The 25,094-nt window shown below is 36.3% G+C and overlaps 3 protein-coding genes across 5 annotated transcripts in view; 1 reads left to right on the top strand and 2 right to left on the bottom strand.

Annotated features, from left to right (window-relative positions):
* Positions 1 to 3,505: 3,505 nt before the first annotated feature.
* On the bottom strand, positions 3,506 to 7,300 carry LOC108765572 (eukaryotic translation initiation factor 3 subunit G). 2 transcript variants are annotated; one of them, XM_018514343.1, is made up of 4 exons: positions 7,118 to 7,300; positions 6,298 to 6,372; positions 4,608 to 5,060; positions 3,506 to 4,146 (listed from the first exon to the last, which is right to left on the bottom strand). In XM_018514343.1, exons 2-4 carry the CDS (start codon positions 6,317 to 6,319, stop codon positions 3,734 to 3,736), a joined length of 888 nt encoding a protein of 295 aa, XP_018369845.1. In that variant the 5' UTR covers positions 6,320 to 6,372; positions 7,118 to 7,300; the 3' UTR covers positions 3,506 to 3,733. The 2 variants fall into 2 exon arrangements, with proteins under 2 accessions (XP_018369845.1, XP_018369846.1); XM_018514344.1 differs by lacking the exon at positions 6,298 to 6,372.
* A 785-nt stretch (positions 7,301 to 8,085) lies between these two features.
* LOC108765573 (eukaryotic translation initiation factor 3 subunit G) lies at positions 8,086 to 11,880 on the top strand. 2 transcript variants are annotated; one of them, XM_018514345.1, is made up of 4 exons: positions 8,086 to 8,268; positions 9,014 to 9,088; positions 10,326 to 10,778; positions 11,240 to 11,880. In XM_018514345.1, the coding sequence occupies exons 2-4, from the start codon at positions 9,067 to 9,069 to the stop codon at positions 11,650 to 11,652; spliced, it is 888 nt and encodes a 295-aa protein (XP_018369847.1). In that variant the 5' UTR covers positions 8,086 to 8,268; positions 9,014 to 9,066; the 3' UTR covers positions 11,653 to 11,880. The 2 variants fall into 2 exon arrangements, with proteins under 2 accessions (XP_018369847.1, XP_018369848.1); XM_018514346.1 differs by lacking the exon at positions 9,014 to 9,088.
* Positions 11,881 to 14,210: 2,330 nt separating this feature from the next.
* Positions 14,211 to 25,094, bottom strand: part of Dbx (homeobox protein Dbx) — a 40,167-nt gene continuing 29,283 nt past the window's right edge. The window contains exon 4 of the mRNA XM_018514341.1: positions 14,211 to 14,576. Within this exon, the coding sequence (XP_018369843.1) occupies positions 14,334 to 14,576 (243 nt within the window). The 3' untranslated portion in view covers positions 14,211 to 14,333. The remainder of the gene's footprint in view (positions 14,577 to 25,094) is intronic.

Raw genomic sequence — 25,094 nt, 5'->3', positions numbered from 1 at the left:
AGACGAAAAACGGCAGGAATTAAGTTTAACACCTAATATATATATTATAATTTTATTTATTTAATTATTATAATCAATTTTCTTTTCAATTACACTTTGAAATTCTTGATATAAAAACTTTGTTTACTTCATTTATTGTTAATAGGTCTGTTCGCGTTGCTTGCACTTTTGGCACTCGACATCTTCGCTTTCTCCCTTTTTAAGGTAAAATATGTATCTATTGGGAGGATCCCGTTTGCCTACAGTTCTGATTGTACACACCACTCATATCAACTGGTGCCTAGTAATTTTTTACTGTTTTGCCAATGAGATTATTTTATTTTTAAATTGGCCAATCAGCGATACATGTGTGCGATGTGATCAATCGGAGCCCTCCCATTTCATTGGTCAACACCTAATAAATTTGCTCCTCTTGTAATTTTCACCTTGATTGAAGATACAGAATCGACCCGGGGTGATCCCGATTGACAACGTCTCGATTGGACACCACCAATCACAGCGACCGGTGCTTAGGAGTCTCAAGCGCTGTGAGACTGGCTCGTGTCCAATTGAGCCGTGTCCAACTGGGTGCCACTCATCGACCCCAGGTGAAAGCTCCGATTGCACACATTGCATATTGCACACATATGTCGCTAATTGACCAATTTAAAAATAAAATATTCTCATTGGTAAAGCGGTGAAAAATTACTAGGCACTGATAAGAGTGGTGTGTACAATCGGGATTGTAGGCAGACGGGATCCTCCCTTAGGGGCTCCGCACAATAAAAGGAACAAGGAACAGAGAACAAGAATTTCAACCTATCAGAAATCATGTATTGTGGAATACACACTGCATATTCCACAATACATGATTTCTGATAGGTTGAAATTCTTATTCTGTGTTCTCTGTTCCCTGTTCCTTTTACTGTGCGGAGTCCTTAGAACATATATAAATGGTCGCGTTCAGCAGACTCAACTGTTGCGGAGCGGATCTGTGAGCGCTCACTACTATTGGATGATCTAGAAGAATACACCAATAGCAGCGAGCGCTCACGGATCCGCTCCGCATAAGTTGAGTCTGCTGAACGCGATCAATGGAACGGGCATTGCCTATACTTCCCCAAAACGTCTGTGCGTAGATGACATGATCACTGTGTCACATTAGGCCGGTTCTTTTTGGCTGAACTTTTGCACCAGTTCATCTTTCTTCCTTTTCTCTTCAGGGCTGCATTTGGATTAAAGCGGGGAGCACAGACTCTCGCATAACGCATAACGCATAGTGCATAAGGGAATCAACCAATTGAAATTCTTCTTTTTCATGGAATGAGAAGAAAGAAAAGATTCTGATTAGTTGATTTGTTTGTGCACTATGCCTTATGCGTTATGCAAAAGTCTGTGCTCCGGCCTTAACCCAACTGCACAATTCACACAGTTGACGGTGCTAAGCATGCGCATTGTGAACATTTATCCCTTACTACCTTTTTCTGTCGCACAGATGTGGCTTCACGTTCAGCGCCCTATGCCCCTTCCATTTAAATATGTTCTAAGGCGGAGCCCCATTACAAGACTGGAGATAATACATCGAGAAATGCTACAATAAGATTATGTTCAGGTTCCTACCCAAGTCCCCATCCAGGATCACTCTATCATTGTTATTTACCGAACATTAAACAAGGATGGCATGGCCACCCGGAGAACACCCGGATGGGAATCTAAACACGAACTAGCACGATTATAGGTTTGTCGCGTCGCATGCTTCAACATGCTCCAAAGTGCATGTACTTTCGAGAAGTCTTCTGTAAGGTATTGTGTAAGGTTATATTAGTCGTAATGTTACAATTCTGGAGTATGTACCTAAGTCTACTTATAATGCGGTCGCGCGGCCAGATCCAAATGTAATTACATTCATTGTGATTCAATATAATCTATGTAATATATTGTGAAATAAAACTGTCTATGCTAAGCGATCTACACTTGTAATGTCAATACGTAATGAACAAAGTTCCAAATCTAATCATTTGTTTTTCTTCATCCTAATATTAGTAATCAAGGTCGTAAAAGTTAAGGAAATCAATTCGTCATATAAAAATTTATAATATATTTTTCAATCGATAAGACTTTCAGAATACAATGTATACTTTATTTATTGATGTAATTATTTCTCACCCAAGTAAACAGAGTAGCTTTGAATTAATGAACGAAGTACATTGAAATATTAGAAGCGAAGATCTTGCATTTGAATAAAATTATGATGAAGAATAAGCTTCCCTGTTTACTGTCTCTATTTTTTTGACATATACAGAACGTAACTAAAATAAGATAACAAACTTCGAGGCTAAGTTTCCCACATTAAACATGAAAAACAGTATATATGAACGTATGTTTACAAATCCAATGTTACCGAGATATAGCTCAAAATGTTCAAGTATTATGGCCTCCACAATCCCTTGATCTAAATCCTCTAGATTCTTATCTGTGAGGACATTTAAAATCCTTAGTTTATGAAGTTCCAAACGTTAATAAAGAAATAATGAAGATAGACTACGAATGTTTGATTGTATCTTGTATCGAAATTGGGATTCAATCGACGCTGAAATTGGAGATTATTATACGTGTGGCCTCTGCTTTTCAAGGAGGCTTTTATTGGATCTATTAGATCCTTATTATCGCACTGTAACCCTTCAAGTGTGTCGGAAATCCATATCTGATCTATTCAAGCGTGTATTGAATTAAATAGAAGACATTTCAAATGTTTGACATAATTAAAATTTGAAATTAAATAATATTAAACAACAAATACAATATTACTGTTTAATTTTCCCCTATTAATAAACATTTTGAGCTGTATCTCAGTAACAATGAGTTTACGAACATATGTTTATATAAACTTTTTTTACGTGCTTACAAGATAGAGCGACCCATGATTCAGAAAACGATTGCGGCACAGAAGAATTGAACAAAGTTCGGCGATTCTGCCGACGACAGGCCGGGACCAAATCCAGCCACCACTGTCGGTGGCGAGGATATATTTATACAATTTATATCCAGCAAGGAGAAGGACAATGAAGTGGAGGAAGATTCCTTGGACAAATTGAAAAGTATGGGCGACAAGGGATTCAAGTGCCATAATTGTAACGGCGATCACTCGTCGTTCAAGTGCCCGTACAAAGATAATGTTCTTGCTGGTGGTAAGTTATATCGGTGGTGAGGACGTGTTCACGCAATTCATATTCAGTAAAGAGACGTTGTGTTTATGCAATTTTGATATGGGCAAGCCGCCCCTGAAGTTTGTTATCTTATTTTAGTTACACCCAGTATTTACTACATACGGTAAATATATGTACATATGTACACATATACGTATATATTTACATATTTACATACTTACGGGCGTAAATTTTAAAATATAAAATACAAATAGGATTCGCGGTCTGTATTCACACATACTGTACATTCAACACTAAATGGAAATTATCATTTTTGTTATCAGAAATTATTAAATACGATATTATAATATAATGTCATATTGTAGGTAATAATAGAAATAAAAGTATAATATTATTCCAATTGAAAATTTGATTTTCACATTTAGAATTAAATGAGAAATCACGAATACAAGCCACTTGTCTTTCTAGTTCTGATATAAAAATGTACATAGATATATGCACGAACAATTCATTTGTTATAAGGATTCCTTCCTTAGTTGAACTAATTTCACTATTCTGTCCGTAACTGTCGCAAGCTTTACATCACTTTAATTATTTTGAGTTTGTGGCTTTGACCATTCGACGCTCAAGATTAGATGATCGTAACCGTAACCATCGAGGGTTGCGATTGCTCTTGCTGCATCAGCCCTATGTTTGAAATGTACATATGCGAAACCCTTACAGAGATTAGAAAGTTTCTCTTTGGCGAGAAACTGCTTGACTACGGAACCGAATGGCTTCACAAGCTCATCTAGATCGGCATCTGTAGTGCTCTGCGAGAGATTGGAAATACGTATGGCGGTTGTATCGTCGCGTCTCTGCATCTGCATCGAGTCTCCACGTTTGCTGCCACCGTCACGCATACCAGGCGGTACGTACTTGCCACCCTGCGGCTTAAGTTCAGCCATTGCACCAGGTACTCCAGTACTAACGAGAGGTTTCTTGTCATCTGGTACTTTTCCTGAAAGACAGAATTTTACACTTATATAATTATTACAGTTATATTTTACAAAAATAACGTATATTTTATATCATTTATTTCTATAATTAAAAAATGAATAAAATTGTATTTATATTTTTATTTATGTTTATATAATTGAATGTGGCGATCATGGCGTAAGGTGGCTGTTTTCTATGCCAAAGATCTGAGTTCGAATCCACCAAGAAAACACATATATCAGATTTTATTTGAGTATCACTTCTCAGAAGGCAATAATGAGCCATCGAGAGTATCTTTGTCAATTTTGTCATGATAACCTCTTCTGAGGCCATTAGGAACCGGCGTTAAAAACTGGTCTCATATATGAATGCCTGTGCAGAAGAGATTATCACATCTCTGACGAGGGACTACGGATTTAAGAGATATAACTGAATTTTAGCTCGTATTTGTCGTATCAATTGATTTCTGACAATATAACTTACCACCAGCAAGAACAGTGTCTCTGTACGGACATTTGGACGTCCAGTGGTCGCCGTTACAATTACGGCACTTGACGACTCCCTTGTCGCCCATACTTTTTAACTTATCCAAGGAGTCTTCCTCCACTTTGTTCTCCTCCTCCTTGCTGGATATAAACTGTATAAATATATCCTCGCCACCGACAGTGGTGGCTGGATTTGGTCCTGGCCTGTCGTCGGCAGAATCGCCGAACTTGGTCCAATTCTTGCGCGCCGCAATCGTTTTCGAAACTATGCGTCGCTCTATCTTGTAAGCACGTACAACCTTGATTTTTTTATTGTCTTCATTGTACTTGTACTCGGTGAGAATTTTGAAACCATTCTCGTAGACTTCCGTAGGTAGGGGTAACGCTCCTCCCTCTTCTTCAACTTCATCAGCCCAGCTAGATTTGACTTCATTTTGTGCAACTGGCATCTCTGCAAGTTATACAATATTATGCAACATTTAGATACGTACGAATACTAGTTTAAAATGTATAAAAAGTATTATGCAACATGTGTAAACATCAAGTTTCAGAATATTAAGGCAATTATTTGATTATCCATATATGTACTGTATTTAAACATATTTTATTTCGTTTATTTATCTGTAGAATTATAAAGTTAAAAATCCTTATTTTAGATATTTATTATTCTTATCAGGATAAAATTCTGTTTATAATTTTACATGATATTAAAAAGAAAAACATTTAAAAAATCAGAATGTGTACATAAATATAAAATATACAAAACATAAACATATATATTAAACATAGAATATAAATTATAAATAGAATTTTGGATCCTAAAATCTGACAGTGAATTATAAATCTTTGGTAAAGGATAAGTTTAGACCGATCCTCTCAAAAATCGATAAAATTATATTCATTCGGCGCGTTTTCGCATAAAACGAAAGAATTTGGCAAAAAAAGCGTCGCTCTGCTAACAAAAATGACTTTTTGTGTTTGTAGACAGTACTTTTGAGTTTTTAAAGCAGCGACTCTTTGTGTTTTTAGACAATACTTTCGTGTTTTCTCAAAGCAGTGACTCTTCGTGTTTTTAAAGCAATGACTCTTTGTGTTTTTAGACAGTACTTTTGTGTTTTGAAGCACATCTGATAACATCATTGTTAAATGCTAATAGTTATTGCACAAGTACTACACAGTATAAAACAAATGAACTTTTCAAATTTCGCGTTATATTCTTTTTCGAGCGCATACTTATGAAAACGCATGCGCGTGCCACAGGGTATGAAAATGTGACCGCAGCGAATGCTCGGTCGCAGTGTTACGTGACCATGATAAATATCCTAATCTGAATAGTCGTGAACTTCAAGGGGCTCCGCACAATAAAAGAAACAGGGAACAGAGAATAAGAATTTCAACCTATGCGTATTCCACAATACATGATTTCTGATAGATTGAAATTCTTATTCTTTGTTCTCTGTTTCCTGTTCCTTTTATTGTGCGAAGCCCCTAACGATTAATATCTCGGTTCGCGGGGCAGAGTGGCGCTTTTTTCTGCCAGATTCTTTCGTTTTATGCAAAAACGCGCCGAATGAGTATAATTTTATCGATTTTTGAGGGGCCTAAACTTTACCTTTATCAAAATGTACAAGCTATAATTGATGTTTTTCACATTAATTGCATTGATATATAAACCTAATATACTTAACCAGTTAAAGATTTGTCAGTCATCTTATTTTTATAATAAATGAAACACTATTAGAGCCAGAAAATGTACACAAACGCTGAAACAAATTAGATACAAAATTATACGATACTCCATCTTTTTTCAGCATGTTAAAGATATCAATAATATATTTAGCAGATGTTTCTTTATAAATGTAAGTCTATCGTGAATTAGTATCAGTCGATTAAAAACTCGATAATCTAATAATTTAATTGAATAACTTAGAGAATTAATGAAAATATTTTCGTATTAAATGTAATTGTTTAATATTCATATAACGAAATAAGATTGCAATAGACCAGAACTGCTTATGTCATAAAAAAGTGACATAGAATTAGAACCAGGAAATGGAAGTAACTCGTTACTTGTAACGAAGTTACAAGTTCCTTTTTTGTAGTAACGAGTTACTTTTAAAAATCGATAACTAGTAACGGTAACTTGTTACTTTTCTCCTCAGTAACGAATAACTGTAACTTGTTACTTAATTTTAAAAAGTAACTTTTTATTCTCAGCTGATTCCCTGGTAGCAAACTGACGTCAAAATGACGCAGCTTGCTACCTGGGTTAGAACATAACCTATAGTATTACACTTCCTTTAACAAATAAAGATTATTCCTATAAATTGTGCATTTATTTTATTCAATTGCCATTTTCACTGGACGAGCCAACAAAAGGAGTCGAAGTAAAAGGAGCTATTACGCTATTATTGGCACAGCTAAATCAATATGTAAACTCAGTGTTCGAAAAATACAAAAATCAAGAAAACGTCGTGTAAAAAAGTAAATTTCGTCATTGAACGTTACCGTACAAATCCGACAGCCGGCAGTAGACAGATGATCCAAATAGGATTACGATGAAATCGTAGGAAATAAAGTAAATTGCGGAGCAGAGACGCTAAACAACCACGTGGAAATCAAAATGGTGGAATCCGTGCCATCATGTCCGTGAAGCAGCCATGCCGCGATTGCCACCATTGCCACGAATGCCTGCCGATTGCCGAATGCCGCGTGCGCGGCGTGCGCGATGTCGTCGAACGTTTCTTGGAACCTCGAACCATAAAATACAAAATAGAATGAAGAGACGAGTACGTTTCGATATGCGTCCAATAGTTAACGGGCGCGTTCAAGTCGACAAAGCGGCTAGATCTGCTCGCCGAGCAATTAAACACGATTGGTTGGATCCACAGGTAAGAACCAATCATGCTCATTCGCTCGGCAAGCATGCCTAGCCGCTTTGCTGTCTTGAACTCGCCCGATAGCAGAGGTTTCTCTCTGCTTCTACCATGGAGGACGGAGCTCTACCATTGGCTGCGTTCTGCAGCTCAGTAGTTTTGCAACCGTTGTACGATTCGTCGCACTGATTGGATCATACTTTTAGATTTAAGGGAATAGTCCTGTCTCAGCGAAGAATCACAAAACGGTTGCAAAACTGCTGAGCTGCTGAACGCAGTCAATGGTAGATGCTCCGTCCTCCATGGTAGAAGCAGAGAGAAACCTCTGCTATCGGGCGAGTTCAAGACAGCAAAGCGGCTAGGCATGCTTGCCGAGCGAATGAGCATGATTGGTTCTTACCTGTGGATCCAACCAATCGTGTTTAATTGCTCGGCGAGCAGATCTAGCCGCTTTGTCGACTTGAACGCGCCCGTTAACTATTGGACGCATATCGAAACGTACTCGTCTCTTCATTCTATTTTGTATTTTATGGTTCGAGGTTCCAAGAAACGTTCGACGACATCGCGCACGCCGCGCACGCGGCATTCGGCAATCGGCAGGCATTCGTGGCAATGGTGGCAATCGCGGCATGGCTGCTTCACGGACATGATGGCACGGATTCCACCATTTTGATTTCCACGTGGTTGTTTAGCGTCTCTGCTCCGCAATTTACTTTATTTCCTACGATTTCATCGTAATCCTATTTGGATCATCTGTCTACTGCCGGCTGTCGGATTTGTACGGTAACGTTCAATGACGAAATTTACTTTTTTACACGACGTTTTCTTGATTTTTGTATTTTTCGAACACTGAGTTTACATATTGATTTAGCTGTGCCAATAATAGCGTAATAGCTCCTTTTACTTCGACTCCTTTTGTTGGCTCGTCCAGTGAAAATGGCAATTGAATAAAATAAATGCACAATTTATAGGAATAATCTTTATTTGTTAAAGGAAGTGTAATACTATAGGTTATGTTCTAACCCAGGTAGCAAGCTGCGTCATTTTGACGTCAGCTTGCTACCAGGGAATCAGCTGAGAATAAAAAGTTACTTTTTAAAATTAAGTAACAAGTTACAGTTATTCGTTACTGAGGAGAAAAGTAACAAGTTACCGTTACTAGTTATCGATTTTTAAAAGTAACTCGTTACTACAAAAAAGGAACTTGTAACTTCGTTACAAGTAACGAGTTACTTCCATTTCCTGGTTCTAATTCTATGTCACTTTTTTATGACATAAGCAGTTCTGGTCTATTGCAATCTTATTTCGTTATATGAATATTAAACAATTACATTTAATACGAAAATATTTTCATTAATTCTCTAAGTTATTCAATTAAATTATTAGATTATCGAGTTTTTAATCGACTGATACTAATTCACGATAGACTTACATTTATAAAGAAACATCTGCTAAATATATTATTGATATCTTTAACATGCTGAAAAAAGATGGAGTATCGTATAATTTTGTATCTAATTTGTTTCAGCGTTTGTGTACATTTTCTGGCTCTAATAGTGTTTCATTTATTATAAAAATAAGATGACTGACAAATCTTTAACTGGTTAAGTATATTAGGTTTATATATCAATGCAATTAATGTGAAAAACATCAATTATAGCTTGTACATTTTGATAAAGGTAAAGTTTAGGCCCCTCAAAAATGGATAAAATTATACTCATTCGGCGCGTTTTTGCATAAAACGAAAGAATCTGGCAGAAAAAAGCGCCACTCTGCCCCGCGAACCGAGATATTAATCGTTAGGGGCTTCGCACAATAAAAGGAACAGGAAACAGAGAACAAAGAATAAGAATTTCAATCTATCAGAAATCATGTATTGTGGAATACGCATAGGTTGAAATTCTTATTCTCTGTTCCCTGTTTCTTTTATTGTGCGGAGCCCCTTGAAGTTCACGACTATTCAGATTAGGATATTTATCATGGTCACGTAACACTGCGACCGAGCATTCGCTGCGGTCACATTTTCATACCCTGTGGCACGCGCATGCGTTTTCATAAGTATGCGCTCGAAAAAGAATATAACGCGAAATTTGAAAAGTTCATTTGTTTTATACTGTGTAGTATTTGTGCAATAACTATTAGCATTTAACAATGATGTTATCAGATGTGCTTCAAAACACAAAAGTACTGTCTAAAAACACAAAGAGTCATTGCTTTAAAAACACGAAGAGTCACTGCTTTGAGAAAACACGAAAGTATTGTCTAAAAACACAAAGAGTCGCTGCTTTAAAAACTCAAAAGTACTGTCTACAAACACAAAAAGTCATTTTTGTTAGCAGAGCGACGCTTTTTTTGCCAAATTCTTTCGTTTTATGCGAAAACGCGCCGAATGAATATAATTTTATCGATTTTTGAGAGGATCGGTCTAAACTTATCCTTTACCAAAGATTTATAATTCACTGTCAGATTTTAGGATCCAAAATTCTATTTATAATTTATATTCTATGTTTAATATATATGTTTATGTTTTGTATATTTTATATTTATGTACACATTCTGATTTTTTAAATGTTTTTCTTTTTAATATCATGTAAAATTATAAACAGAATTTTATCCTGATAAGAATAATAAATATCTAAAATAAGGATTTTTAACTTTATAATTCTACAGATAAATAAACGAAATAAAATATGTTTAAATACAGTACATATATGGATAATCAAATAATTGCCTTAATATTCTGAAACTTGATGTTTACACATGTTGCATAATACTTTTTATACATTTTAAACTAGTATTCGTACGTATCTAAATGTTGCATAATATTGTATAACTTGCAGAGATGCCAGTTGCACAAAATGAAGTCAAATCTAGCTGGGCTGATGAAGTTGAAGAAGAGGGAGGAGCGTTACCCCTACCTACGGAAGTCTACGAGAATGGTTTCAAAATTCTCACCGAGTACAAGTACAATGAAGACAATAAAAAAATCAAGGTTGTACGTGCTTACAAGATAGAGCGACGCATAGTTTCGAAAACGATTGCGGCGCGCAAGAATTGGACCAAGTTCGGCGATTCTGCCGACGACAGGCCAGGACCAAATCCAGCCACCACTGTCGGTGGCGAGGATATATTTATACAGTTTATATCCAGCAAGGAGGAGGAGAACAAAGTGGAGGAAGACTCCTTGGATAAGTTAAAAAGTATGGGCGACAAGGGAGTCGTCAAGTGCCGTAATTGTAACGGCGACCACTGGACGTCCAAATGTCCGTACAGAGACACTGTTCTTGCTGGTGGTAAGTTATATTGTCAGAAATCAATTGATACGACAAATACGAGCTAAAATTCAGTTATATCTCTTAAATCCGTAGTCCCTCGTCAGAGATGTGATAATCTCTTCTGCACAGGCATTCATATATGAGACCAGTTTTTAACGCCGGTTCCTAATGGCCTCAGAAGAGGTTATCATGACAAAATTGACAAAGATACTCTCGATGGCTCATTATTGCCTTCTGAGAAGTGATACTCAAATAAAATCTGATATATGTGTTTTCTTGGTGGATTCGAACTCAGATCTTTGGCATAGAAAACAGCCACCTTACGCCATGATCGCCACATTCAATTATATAAACATAAATAAAAATATAAATACAATTTTATTCATTTTTTAATTATAGAAATAAATGATATAAAATATACGTTATTTTTGTAAAATATAACTGTAATAATTATATAAGTGTAAAATTCTGTCTTTCAGGAAAAGTACCAGATGACAAGAAACCTCTCGTTAGTACTGGAGTACCTGGTGCAATGGCTGAACTTAAGCCGCAGGGTGGCAAGTACGTACCGCCTGGTATGCGTGACGGTGGCAGCAAACGTGGAGACTCGATGCAGATGCAGAGACGCGACGATACAACCGCCATACGTATTTCCAATCTCTCGCAGAGCACTACAGATGCCGATCTAGATGAGCTTGTGAAGCCATTCGGTTCCGTAGTCAAGCAGTTTCTCGCCAAAGAGAAACTTTCTAATCTCTGTAAGGGTTTCGCATATGTACATTTCAAACATAGGGCTGATGCAGCAAGAGCAATCGCAACCCTCGATGGTTACGGTTACGATCATCTAATCTTGAGCGTCGAATGGTCAAAGCCACAAACTCAAAATAATTAAAGTGATGTAAAGCTTGCGACAGTTACGGACAGAATAGTGAAATTAGTTCAACTAAGGAAGGAATCCTTATAACAAATGAATTGTTCGTGCATATATCTATGTACATTTTTATATCAGAACTAGAAAGACAAGTGGCTTGTATTCGTGATTTCTCATTTAATTCTAAATGTGAAAATCAAATTTTCAATTGGAATAATATTATACTTTTATTTCTATTATTACCTACAATATGACATTATATTATAATATCGTATTTAATAATTTCTGATAACAAAAATGATAATTTCCATTTAGTGTTGAATGTACAGTATGTGTGAATACAGACCGCGAATCCTATTTGTATTTTATATTTTAAAATTTACGCCCGTAAGTATGTAAATATGTAAATATATACGTATATGTGTACATATGTACATATATTTACCGTATGTAGTAAATACTGGGTGTAACTAAAATAAGATAACAAACTTCAGGGACGGCTTGCCCATATCAAAATTGCATAAACACAACGTCTCTTTACTGAATATGAATTGCGTGAACACGTCCTCACCACCGATATAACTTACCACCAGCAAGAACATTATCTTTGTACGGGCACTTGAACGACGAGTGATCGCCGTTACAATTATGGCACTTGAATCCCTTGTCGCCCATACTTTTCAATTTGTCCAAGGAATCTTCCTCCACTTCATTGTCCTTCTCCTTGCTGGATATAAATTGTATAAATATATCCTCGCCACCGACAGTGGTGGCTGGATTTGGTCCCGGCCTGTCGTCGGCAGAATCGCCGAACTTTGTTCAATTCTTCTGTGCCGCAATCGTTTTCTGAATCATGGGTCGCTCTATCTTGTAAGCACGTAAAAAAAGTTTATATGAACATATGTTCGTAAACTCATTGTTACTGAGATACAGCTCAAAATGTTTATTAATAGGGGAAAATTAAACAGTAATATTGTATTTGTTGTTTAATATTATTTAATTTCAAATTTTAATTATGTCAAACATTTGAAATGTCTTCTATTTAATTCAATACACGCTTGAATAGATCAGATATGGATTTCCGACACACTTGAAGGGTTACAGTGCGATAATAAGGATCTAATAGATCCAATAAAAGCCTCCTTGAAAAGCAGAGGCCACACGTATAATAATCTCCAATTTCAGCGTCGATTGAATCCCAATTTCGATACAAGATACAATCAAACATTCGTAGTCTATCTTCATTATTTCTTTATTAACGTTTGGAACTTCATAAACTAAGGATTTTAAATGTCCTCACAGATAAGAATCTAGAGGATTTAGATCAAGGGATTGTGGAGGCCATAATACTTGAACATTTTGAGCTATATCTCGGTAACATTGGATTTGTAAACATACGTTCATATATACTGTTTTTCATGTTTAATGTGGGAAACTTAGCCTCGAAGTTTGTTATCTTATTTTAGTTACGTTCTGTATATGTCAAAAAAATAGAGACAGTAAACAGGGAAGCTTATTCTTCATCATAATTTTATTCAAATGCAAGATCTTCGCTTCTAATATTTCAATGTACTTCGTTCATTAATTCAAAGCTACTCTGTTTACTTGGGTGAGAAATAATTACATCAATAAATAAAGTATACATTGTATTCTGAAAGTCTTATCGATTGAAAAATATATTATAAATTTTTATATGACGAATTGATTTCCTTAACTTTTACGACCTTGATTACTAATATTAGGATGAAGAAAAACAAATGATTAGATTTGGAACTTTGTTCATTACGTATTGACATTACAAGTGTAGATCGCTTAGCATAGACAGTTTTATTTCAATATATTACATAGATTATATTGAATCACAATGAATTTAATTACATTTGGATCTGGCCGCGCGACCGCATTATAAGTAGACTTAGGTACATATTTCCAGAATTGTAACATTACGTCTAATACAACCTTACACAATACCTTATAGAAGACTCCTCGAAAGTACATTCATCGCGCTAATTACAATATAATACATCATTCTTATTCATTTTTATCCTGCATTCGTCATTCGTATTTTTGTTTTGCTTAGGATCAGTTTGCGATGACACGTGTTGCTGTTATGAAATATAACAAAGCCACAAGTCGTGTGTAACTCGAGAAAAAAATATTGAGGACAAACCGATGATCGCTAAACAATTAAAGATCGATTGAAAATTGTGAGTGATACGAAACATCACATGCCACTCGTGTTTAACACATTCTTCTCTTCGCACAATGAATCTAGGACACCCTGTTATAGCCCAATTATCCGCGAATACATAGTCGCCAATAAAGATCAGCCAGCTGAAAAATGCAAAATGACCACAATTAACAGCTGTCTCTTTATGATTTGCACAATATTTATTTCGTACGCTTCTCGACATAAGTAGATTGTGTTGCACGCACAATCTAAGGTACCTCGAAAAGAAGTAATCTTCATGTTGAAGGTAAAACTGATATTATAATTGCATCCGTAATGACGTATAAAAACAAATTTCAGTTTAAAATTTTGAATTGCAATAATTTCCGCGATCCTTCAAAGTGTCTGTCAAATCTACGTTTCGCTTAAATTTTTTTTGGTCCGGCCGGTAGCCTTTGGTTCACGGATTAAGAAAATTGTCATCACTTGTCGGAGAGCGAACGGGGGATATTGGGCTCAACGATGAGCTTTATCACGTGACATTGATCTCCTCATCCTCCTCGTTTTCCGTTTGCTCCTCCGGCCTTTGCGGACTCGTGAGCGGGCTCACGTCGCTCAGATCCATTCTCGGCCGATCCCCGTCGGCGTCGCTCAGATCCGGATTGGGATTGTTCTTGTTCGGTAACGTCTGCTCGCGCGAGCCACCGGTTGCCAGCAGCTCCCGCTCCTTGCTGTTTCGCCACTTCATGCGCCGATTTTGAAACCAGATCTTCACCTGCAAATTCAACCCATTATCAGCTTGCAATGAAAATCGCAGAATTTAATTCTTTATATTTTCTGTATCATGAAAAATAGAATTCTATTCTGAATTTCGACACGAATTATAGAACCAGATTTAACATCTCAACTTTAACAATTATAAGTGGAAATTGGGATCTGATTAAGATCATTATTAAAATTGACAATCAATGTAATTTGTGATGTTATTTCCAGCTTTAGTTTATTACGTTTCAAATCCAATAAATCGAATCGGCGCAGTTTATAGAACTCAAAAATGTATTTGCAAATAAATATTAATATAACCGACAAACAATTTTGAAATTCCTTCAATTAATAAAAATTCTTTGATTCATGTAAAGCCGTAATCGCACTACAGGCTCTCGATTCTGACTCCCGACTCTCGACTCAAAGTCGATCGAATAGAATGATTTCTATTCTCGAGTCGGCAGTCAGAGTCGGCTGCTGCCTTGCTGTGATTGGTAGAATGATAGTCGGGAGTCCGAGTCAGTAGTCGAGTCAGAGTCGGAAGTCTGTAATGTGATTACGACTTTAGATCAACCGATTAATTGAGTTACGTGATATAAAATGACTGAGCAAACACAAGATATTTGCGTATATAAAGTTTTATCGTCTAAGATGTATCAAAGTATACGTTTCGACCTAGTTTTGGTAGTCATCAGTACAAGAAGTTCATCAGTACAAGAAGTTATATCTTCATGTTGAAATTAAGTTACAAGTTTATCACACACTTCAAACGTTTCACATCTCAATTGCTTGACATTCGTTTTTTATCAAAAATAACTGTCTTATTATTAGACAATTTTATTAAACATAATTATTAGACAAGCTATTATTATGTTATTAAACATGAAGCTCTTTTGTTGTTTGACTTCCACTCACAAGTTCTGCGACGATTTAAATCCAAATTAAAGTCGAAACATATATTTTCACTGGAAGAAGTCTTGTTGCATTCATTAGAATTTGAGTAGATTCAACTAGAAAGATACGAGGCCTGTTCTTTTTAGTTGAACTTCTTGCCCGGTTCATCTTTTCTCTTTTTCTCTCCAACGTGGAGAGAAAAGGTAGATAGATGAACTGTGCAAGAATTTTAGTTATGATAAAAAGAACAGACCTATAAATTAGACACTTATAGATAAATCTATGAAACATTTCAGTTAGAGATAATCGGAATTCAATTACAATAGGCCTTCTTTTCAGTTGAACTTTTGCACTAGTTCATCTTTCTTCCTTTTCTCTTCAGTAGGAAAGAAGAAGAAAGATGAACTAGTGCAAAAGTTCAGCCAAGCCAAAAAGAACAGGCCTATTAACAGAATTCGAATTGGTATGATCGTTTTGCTTGTACTTCTTGTTGGTACAACCAGAACCAATTTTTCTCGGTGTTAATACTTTTTATACAATAAGACGATACATTTACACACACAAATATTAGTTCAATATTGGCACTCTTTATATCACACGATTTATTTCTTCCGAGTCTATTTTTTTTTCTTTCATTCAAGTTGAAATTGATGACAATATAAATACTTCATCTTTTTGCTCATTCGCGAAAAAATAGTTTGAACTTCGAAGAGTTAAAATGCAATATCCACGTAGGATTCTTCCTGCATCTCACGTGCGAGCACCAGAGAGGATTGTTTTACGAAACAATGTATCTTGTACGATACATCAGAGTGCCAGTGTAATCGAGGAAGAGGAAAACCGTTACTTTCCCGCGTTAAGGAGCCGCTGAACAGGCCAACGTCAAACGCACACTCGGGCACCCCCGAAAGTCTCTCGCCCACCCTTGTTTCCCGTTCGCTGTGCCGCCCGTAGCCGCCCCATTAGCCACTTTATTATACGCGTTCTACCTTGAGCGAATCGTTGACCCCGGTTGCGCGGATTGATCTACCTAAACTGCTTTCCGAATTTTCATTCGCCACCACCGCCGCCGTGATGTGTGCACTTGACACCATCACGGACTCACCACCTTCGGGGGGTCCGCGCTCGCTCGCTCGAATACAACACTTTGCGCTGCCCCTGATTGATGCCGCGGGACGTGGATGTTCGATAATTCGCAGACGTTTCGTCGAACGTCGGGAAGCCACTTCAGTTTAAAAGTACGTTATCGCTTATAGGTGATTGCAAATCCGCTCGTTCCGATTGCGCTTTTTGCGTTTTTTTAGCCTTCTTCCTGGAATTCGAATACGGGATTGTCAGAAAAGGAGCGATAATATTTCGCGCCGAGTATATAAGGGAGAGTTGTCAAAGTTACTTAAGATATTTATATATTATATTTTTCATTAATAGTATCTACTATACTGAAAAAAAATATAATCAATTTTAATAAATATTTAGTTGAATATTGCCAACTAAATATTTATTAAATATAAAGATATATTCATTTGATATACAAGAAATGTTAATTTGAATTAACAATCTTTTTTTTTTACTGAACAAATATTTATTTACTGTAAGTAAATGTTTAGTTGGCAGTATTGAACTAAATATTTATTAAAATTGACTATCTTTTTTTCTCAGTGTACTAATTAGCACTCAAGTTAATATTGAAGTTTGATATTTAAAACACCTATTATATGTTTATTATCTTTTGCCAAGCGAACAAAATTGTTATAAGCTCCTTTATATAACGTAGTAAAAAATACATACAATTCAAGCAATTCGATTTCTTAAATTGTACTGTATGTTACTAAAAAAAAACGTATAACTTTCTTAAAAAATATCTAATAAATCTAATAAACGTAATAAAAAAATGAAAAATTTGTGGTACGGTTTAAGAAATACCGATTTAAATTTTATAAAGCACTGATCATTATACTTCAATAATTTATATTTTAATAAATGTAACATGTATGTATATAAAAAATGTAAAATGTTTCATATTTAAAGAATATAAAATGTTTTACAATATATTTTATAAAAACATAAAAATACAAAATAAAATTGTATTGTTAGATAATTATCACTATCTAAATTGATCAAAAATTATATCAATTCTACCTTATTTTTTAAATGTTTATAACATGCACAAAAAAGATATAACCTATAGAATGTTTTGTTTATATTTTTCATTGCTGTTTATATTAAATAAAATGAGAAAAAACTCTCTAAAATAAAATTTAGACCGGATAGTAGGCAACTCTCTCCTATGTCTAGTAAGCAAGGGATGTAACATATAAGAAAAGATAAAATATTTCAGGATAAAAGTCGCGAGAGCTTGGAAAATATATCAGTCGTAATCATCGAAATCTACCTTATATTAACATATTTAATTCGTGTCGAATTTTAGAATACAATTCTATTCATTGTATGCTCTGTATTTTGACGTTTACGTGTACATTTAATATATTATTTCATATATATGTATAATCTAATTTTTCAAAAAGATTTTTCGCGTTACACGGTGCATAAAATTATAAATAATATTTTATCCCGAGTTCCGACATGAATTATGGATCGTCTAAAGTGGGCTTGAAATAAAATCATTATATGGAAAATCACGCCCGAGAGTAGCTGAGTAATGCACTTATAAATCACAGATTGTGTCATATGTTGCACAAGAGTAATTTTATTTAATATCTACAAAATACGCATTTTCAATTATCTCTGCAAATTAATTATTAAAACAATGATTTATAAATGAAAAACCACAAAAATCCTTCCTTCATTCGTAAATAATGGAATAACAAAACGTTGAGAGGGATCCAATTTTCCGCGACGATTAGACGATCGAGGGATGATGGAGCCATATCGCTCGCTCTTTGACCGCGCATAATTCAACGACAACATTCTCGACAATTAAAAAAAATATTTTTTTTTTTCCCGGAGTGCTTCACGCGCCGGTGGACGATATGATGACGCGGGGAAAAATTTTCGACACTTTCGCAACGTATATCTTATTCGGCGCGCGCTACGCATTCGGCCGGGCGCGGTGCGTGCGTTTGACACCGCGCGCCATCATTAATACCGGCCCTCGACCTAGAGAGATTGAAATTTAATGTAATTTATTATTTTTTAATATATCCCATGAAAACGTTTTACGCGGATATTTTCGATGCACGCATCCCCCGCCCCCTCCCCGTGGGGGGTCCCCCGGTCACTCGAGGGAGGAGGCAGGCGTGTGCGCTTGACACCGCGCGAGCTAAAACGGGTTTTGACGCGTTAATGTGTTTTTCCGCTTTATAGCGAGATCGCCGGGGATCGGCCGCATTGAGAAAGGAGTCACGGCCATGGAGCGCGCTCGTCGAGCAGACTTGTTTACACGAACGCCATTCAAAGCGCGGACGGACGTGATCATAATCGCATCGTTAATCGCCAAGCTCTGTAATAAAGGTGCAGCTTTCATCCCGCCGCTTGAAATAGCACGATTTAATTATCATTATTAATTAGGTATGTATACCGTGGACGTTCAAGCGTTATCGCGATACGTTGGACAAAGAGCTCCTAATAAAGAGTAATTATTATATCTGCAATAATTAGGGTTCTTATAACATATTCCAGTGGAAAATATCAAAGTCTCGACGTGACGATGAATAAAAAATTTTATTGATATTGTTATTGGTATTGCTACTGCAGGAGTCCTTATCCCATTATTGTTTTAATAAAATCCTGTGAATCTTGAAATAAAAGTTTTAAGAGAAATATAATTAATAATCAAAGCACACACACATTAAAAAACATAATTTATTATTAATTAAAATATTAAAGATCGCGAAATGTGATTTATTATCAACATTAAAAGTTTATGTAGTATAAAGTGATAGCAGGATTCTTTTGAATTACGTTACAAAGAGTTTAATGAGAATATTATTTTAAGATTTTAATCGCACGATGTCTATTTTTTACTGATTAAAATCGTCACGATTCACCGCGAATCATTACGAGGATCGCTCGTTAAGTGCCAAAACAAGTAATAAAATCATTAACGCGAATGTATTCGTATCCGCGTCCCGGCATCATTAGAGACCTCAACGCGACACTAATAATTCTATCAATTACATGATTCGTTTTATCGGTGTAACGCGCTGACTCGCCGCTCGCCCAATTGCGTGTCAATAATATTTGTAGCATTTATACCTAACGCTTGTAATATTGCAGAATACGCGTTTAACCAGAAGTCAATCACAGTTCACACGCACGTAGTGCCGAAATCAATTCATCGCGAATTACGGTGAATTTGATTGTAGTTCTGATAGAAATCCGGCTGATAGAAATCCAACCGACGAAATTTCATAACAAATATTATATTTCACTAGTGGCAAGAGATAAAGAAGTCTTGTGTGATACACAAGTATTACAATGTAGAGAATTTAAACATTTTATACGTTGAATGATTCGTTGTTATTTTTCAGTTGCAAATTTTTATACGCGTTAAATGATATGTTGTTATTTTAGTTGTAAATTTGTAATCACAAGGTAATATCTCAATATTTCTTAAGTAAAAAAATTACCAGTAAAAAAGAAAATCCATTCAAATCAGAATTTATATATTTAAAATCTTTCATCTTTTTCTGTACGTCTATAATTTAATAAAGTTTAATTTGCGAGAATTTTCGATCTCTATAATCATAAATTAACAATAGAATTATAATTAATTTAGCACAAATCACATTAAATTTGATTATAGTTACTGACAGAAATTCAACTACCAATGAAATTTCATAGCAAATATTAAATGTCACATTAGCGGTAATAGATATACATCTCAATATAAAAAATATAAATATTTACACATTAACTGACTCATTACTATTCCAACGCAAATTTTTAATCCTAAGAATGTTGAAGATCTTGAGATTCTCACATTAAAACGTTAAAAAACGTTAAAAAAATTAAATTTTCATTAATCTTAAATTTAAAAAAAACCTTACATTATCTTTTTATAGATTTAAAGCTTGACTCTCCAAAGAATCTTTGAACTTCACAAAATAACAGAAAAAAAAAACTTTTCTCTCGCCTCTCATATTTTTATTTTTTTTTTACGCAGCTTCTCTCTTCCTCCAAAATCTCTACGAGAAAAAAAAATCAATCTTTAAACTCTCTACAAAGCGTATCGATGAACTCCGTGTTAACGGATGATTTGAACCGTGTGAGGTCTCTCCTGCTTCTGCTGTGTCGTTAAACAACGCCGTAGATAAATTAACAAACGGCGGCGGTGCGGTACGACGGGTAATTATGCGTCGAACGCTATATAGCGCAGAGGGACTCTAAAAGGTGAGAAAGTTGTATTCGCCGCGACGAATTAATTCACCTATACTCGCCCCGCAAATTTTCATACGGCGGGATGTATGCGCTTGACACCATGTAGACCCTAACGATCTGACGCGCTAATACACTCTTTAGCTCTAGGGTGTTACCCACACGAGAGACTACACCGTTTACTGACCGTTTACTACCTTCAGGATCGTGAGAGAGAGAGAGAGAGAGAGAGAGAGAGAGAGAGTGTGTGTGTGTGTGTGGCGCGCGTGCGTGTGTGTTGGGTATATTCATGTAAGCGACTCATGTGGAGTTTTAGAATATTTAACCCCTTCCTGTCTAAAGGCGGTAATTAATGCATTTGCCAAATACGCTTTGAAACCTTCCCACGTTGCGATTGCGCGTTAAATTATCCTTAAGCGGTGCAACGCACCTCGTACCCGCAGAAGTAACTTCGTATTAAAAAGGGAATTTAGAATCGCCCGATGTTTAAGGGAGCAATGAACAAACAAACAATTTCTCGCAAACGTTGAAATTAAAGAGCGTAATTTTTTTCTTAATTGTTAGTTCATTTCTGGACTCTTCTTTTTGTTGTAACGCAGTTATCTCCGCAGTAGCAAGTAACTTTATCTATTTGTAAGAATTACACAGTGAAATCAAGAAAGGAGCAAAGTTAAATTACACGGATACTGAAAAAAATGAATTCTAATTGAGGGGATACGCGGAATAAAGGCCTAATTACAAATCACGATATTAATAAAAATTAAAATAACTTGCTACTTTTTTATTATACACAAATGGATACAATATTAAATTAACCCTTACCGTACCATCTACAATTTGGTGCCTCATCCATACCATCAAGGGTCACTTCGAATCTCTTCGTTTTTTCACCTCTTCAAAAATAATTTCAAAAATCTCTAAAAATTCACCAACATACTTTCAACTTTCTAAAATAAATATTGACTCTTTATTTTGGAAAATAATAAAATAGTATAATTTATAATTATCCAAAAAGACTCAAAGAAACTTGCACGAACAGGAATTGTTCGGTCACTAGTTACCCATATTAGTACGGTAAGGGTTAATTTATGTAATGTCTTTAAAGAAGTTACATGTTACAATACTTCTCTATTATAATCAATATTACATGAAAAAGCTAATTGCCGGAAAAAGGGTCTAAACAGAATTGTGCCTTTATTCCACCCATCCCTTCAATTGTAACATTGTTATTAATTCTATTGTAACTTTGTTACAAGGACCATGGCGGACAAAAAACTTGGGCAATGAAACGTAAGCAATAAGCGAAATGACCAAACAATAGAGATCGTAAGGCCATAACATAAAGCAGTAGCAAATAAAATCCAAGATGTTGATTTCCTTACTGCTTACGTCTTACTGCCTAATGGGCCTTCTACAATAAGCCATTAGTCATAAATCAGAAGTCAGATGCTAAAAATTGACAACTGTGATTGGCCAATTTTTAGCTTCTGACTTCTGCGATTTATGACTAATGGCTTATTGTAGAAGGCCCATTAGAGCCGCGACACAGACTTTTGCATAACGCGTAACGCATAATCAATCAAAATTCTTCTTTTCCATGAAGTGGAAGGAAAGGAAGAATTCAGATTAGTTGATTGTCTTATGCACTATGCGTTATGCAAAAGTCTGTGTCGCAGTCCTTAATTTTTTGTACGCCACGACTCTTATGAGATACTCCCCAACTTTTGACTTTAACAGTGCTCGATTGAATTGATATGACCGTATGATATGACCGTCTTCGCGATGTTTCTAAATTCGACAGGTTAAGGATGGAGTTTTGACGCAAAATCGCCGAGGCTGCAAGTTTTCCGTACCTATCTCGCGGCAGTGCCGCGGAGAGCGAGATTAAGCACGTGGGGGATGAAATCGGACAGGAGACGGCGGAATCGGTAAAGCGGCGAGCAATTCAACTTCGCCGAAAAGCGCGCGGCGGCAGCGGCGGTGGTGACGGGCGGCGGTGGTAGCGTTCTCTCAGGACGGAGGTGCTTTGTTACTTTTGTTAGTTCCCGGCCTGCCTGCCGCTGACGGGACAATCAATCACCGCCGTCTCTCGGTAAACGCAAAACGAAAAGAAAAAGAGAGAAAGAGGGAAGCGGGGCGGAAGAGCGGGAGGGCTGAGGGTGCGAGAGAAGATCGGAAGTGAAGCCCCGCGGTTTCCCCACGGTGTGTATGCGAGTTGCCAGTTTATGCCGCTCGTCTGGGGCATCTGAACGAAATTGGTGATCGAAGTGGTGCTTCCGAGTCTTCCTTCACATTGCTATTCGGCAGAAAGAGACGCAAAAAAAAAATTAAAATAAAAGATTAAGATTCTAATAATTATTTTGAAAAATTCTCTCAATCCTAGTATAATGCAAAAAGGTACCTTTAGACTAAAACATTACTCACAAAGAAAAAATTTTGATGATATATGAAATATGTATCGAAATAAATGGTAAATATGAAGAAAACGAGTCTCAACGCTTTTTATTACACCTTAAATTTTATTCGGCTACTTCAATCGGTAAGCTTCATTCTGATCTTTTAAGTATCAATTAATATATTTAAGTGTCAATTATTTATTAAATATGTTTAATATGTTTTTAAGACTAATCGACGTATAGCTGTCGAACTCGTCGTCATATATGTATGCGATTCCGAAAAGATCTCCCCGCTTCAACTCGAGTTTCAAGCACGCTTCCTCAGAAAATCCAACTGCGAACGAGCAGCGTGTCGATTTCAATATCTTCTCCATCAGTTCTTCATAAAAAGTACGATCTGTATAGTTGTATGAAACTCCAACGTACCAATGAATATTCTTAAACTGATAATATAAAAGGAGATAAAATATAACAGATTATAGAAATAGATTTTAATAATAAAAATTAATTGTTTCAAGCAATGAATTAACTTTTATTGTTACATTTTATACGTTTGATCAAAGCAAACGTATTGAAAGATTTACTAATATAATGAGCTGGATAGTTAATATAATAGTACTAAAAGTGAAAACTTTTTAAAACTATTAATCATTGAGCCAAAACTATTATATTTATTTGACAAACATACTGAAATTGTTAAAAAACCATTAATTATCGAAAAATAAAATTTAAAAAATATCGCAATACATCCCCCCCCCCCCATTCATTTTATAATAAAAATTCACCCTTGTAACTCTTAAGCCTAATATACATACATTCGTCGTATAGCGTCGCAAGCATCGTAAGCGTCGTCCGACTTTAAAATTGACGCATCGGATTGATTGACGCAACAAGCTTGCGATCTACGACGCCTACGACCAATGCAGATTAGGCTTTAGACAATATGGAATTTAAAAAAGAAGGTCTAAAATAGTGAGCAAACGAGTTACTTATATAACAAACGTAAAGAAATTATTAAAAATCCATTGGCCATCGAAAAATAAAATATTAAAAAACATCGTGATATCATCATGCAGAGCCCATTCATTTCATAATCAAAATTTGCCCTTGTAACTCTCAAACGATATGGAAATTAGAAAGAAACTCATTAAAATAATGAGCCAAAGAATCTCAATTATTCCATATCTTCGATAATATTCGTTATGATGGTACAAAAATTTTAATTGACGTTAGATTTTAGATGACGCGTCGAGGGGAGAGAGAACCGATCGTTCATTCCCGATTATCTCTTAAACTGTAGCCGATCGGTCCACCCTAGGATCGTTCAAATATCGCTATAGTCGCAAGGATCAAGCATAACGACGACATTCGAAAGGCGTTATATAGAGTGCGCGAGTGGGTAATCGTTAAACGATTGGCTGCGGCCTCTCTCTCTCGCTCTCTCTTCTCTTCCTGTCTTCCACCCTTTCTCCATCCCTCCTGGAGGAACCCCGGGCTGGAAATCCTCCTCCGTTTAACTCTCTGCCCCATTCCTCGCACCCACGCGCCCGCCCTTACTTCCGCCTACCCTCGTGCACCCCCTCGTGCTTCAACCCCGTCCTCTCCAACGTTCGTCCCACCCTCTCGGCCGCTCTTTCAACTCAACCCCCTGTGCCATCCACGTTGTGCCTAGTGCGGTGGTGGCGCCATCTGGTGCAGTTTAATAAAAGACGATCGATTATGACGTCGGCCTCAGAACTACCCCTCAGCTCACTCACTCTTGCCGACTCCCTCCCCCTCTTCCTCCGCCGCCCTTCTCCGGCCTAGCCACGAGTGCTCACCCCCTCAATCTCTCTCCCTTTCTCACTCATGTACTGACTCTTTAGAACTCTCTCTCATGCATTTGTCGATTCTATATCCTA

This window comes from Trachymyrmex cornetzi, unplaced genomic scaffold (assembly GCF_001594075.2).
Source record: "Trachymyrmex cornetzi isolate Tcor2-1 unplaced genomic scaffold, Tcor1.1 scaffold5, whole genome shotgun sequence".
In the NCBI taxonomy this organism is placed as follows: domain Eukaryota; kingdom Metazoa; phylum Arthropoda; class Insecta; order Hymenoptera; family Formicidae; genus Trachymyrmex; species Trachymyrmex cornetzi.
This window is presented reverse-complemented; position numbering and strand designations above follow the sequence as displayed.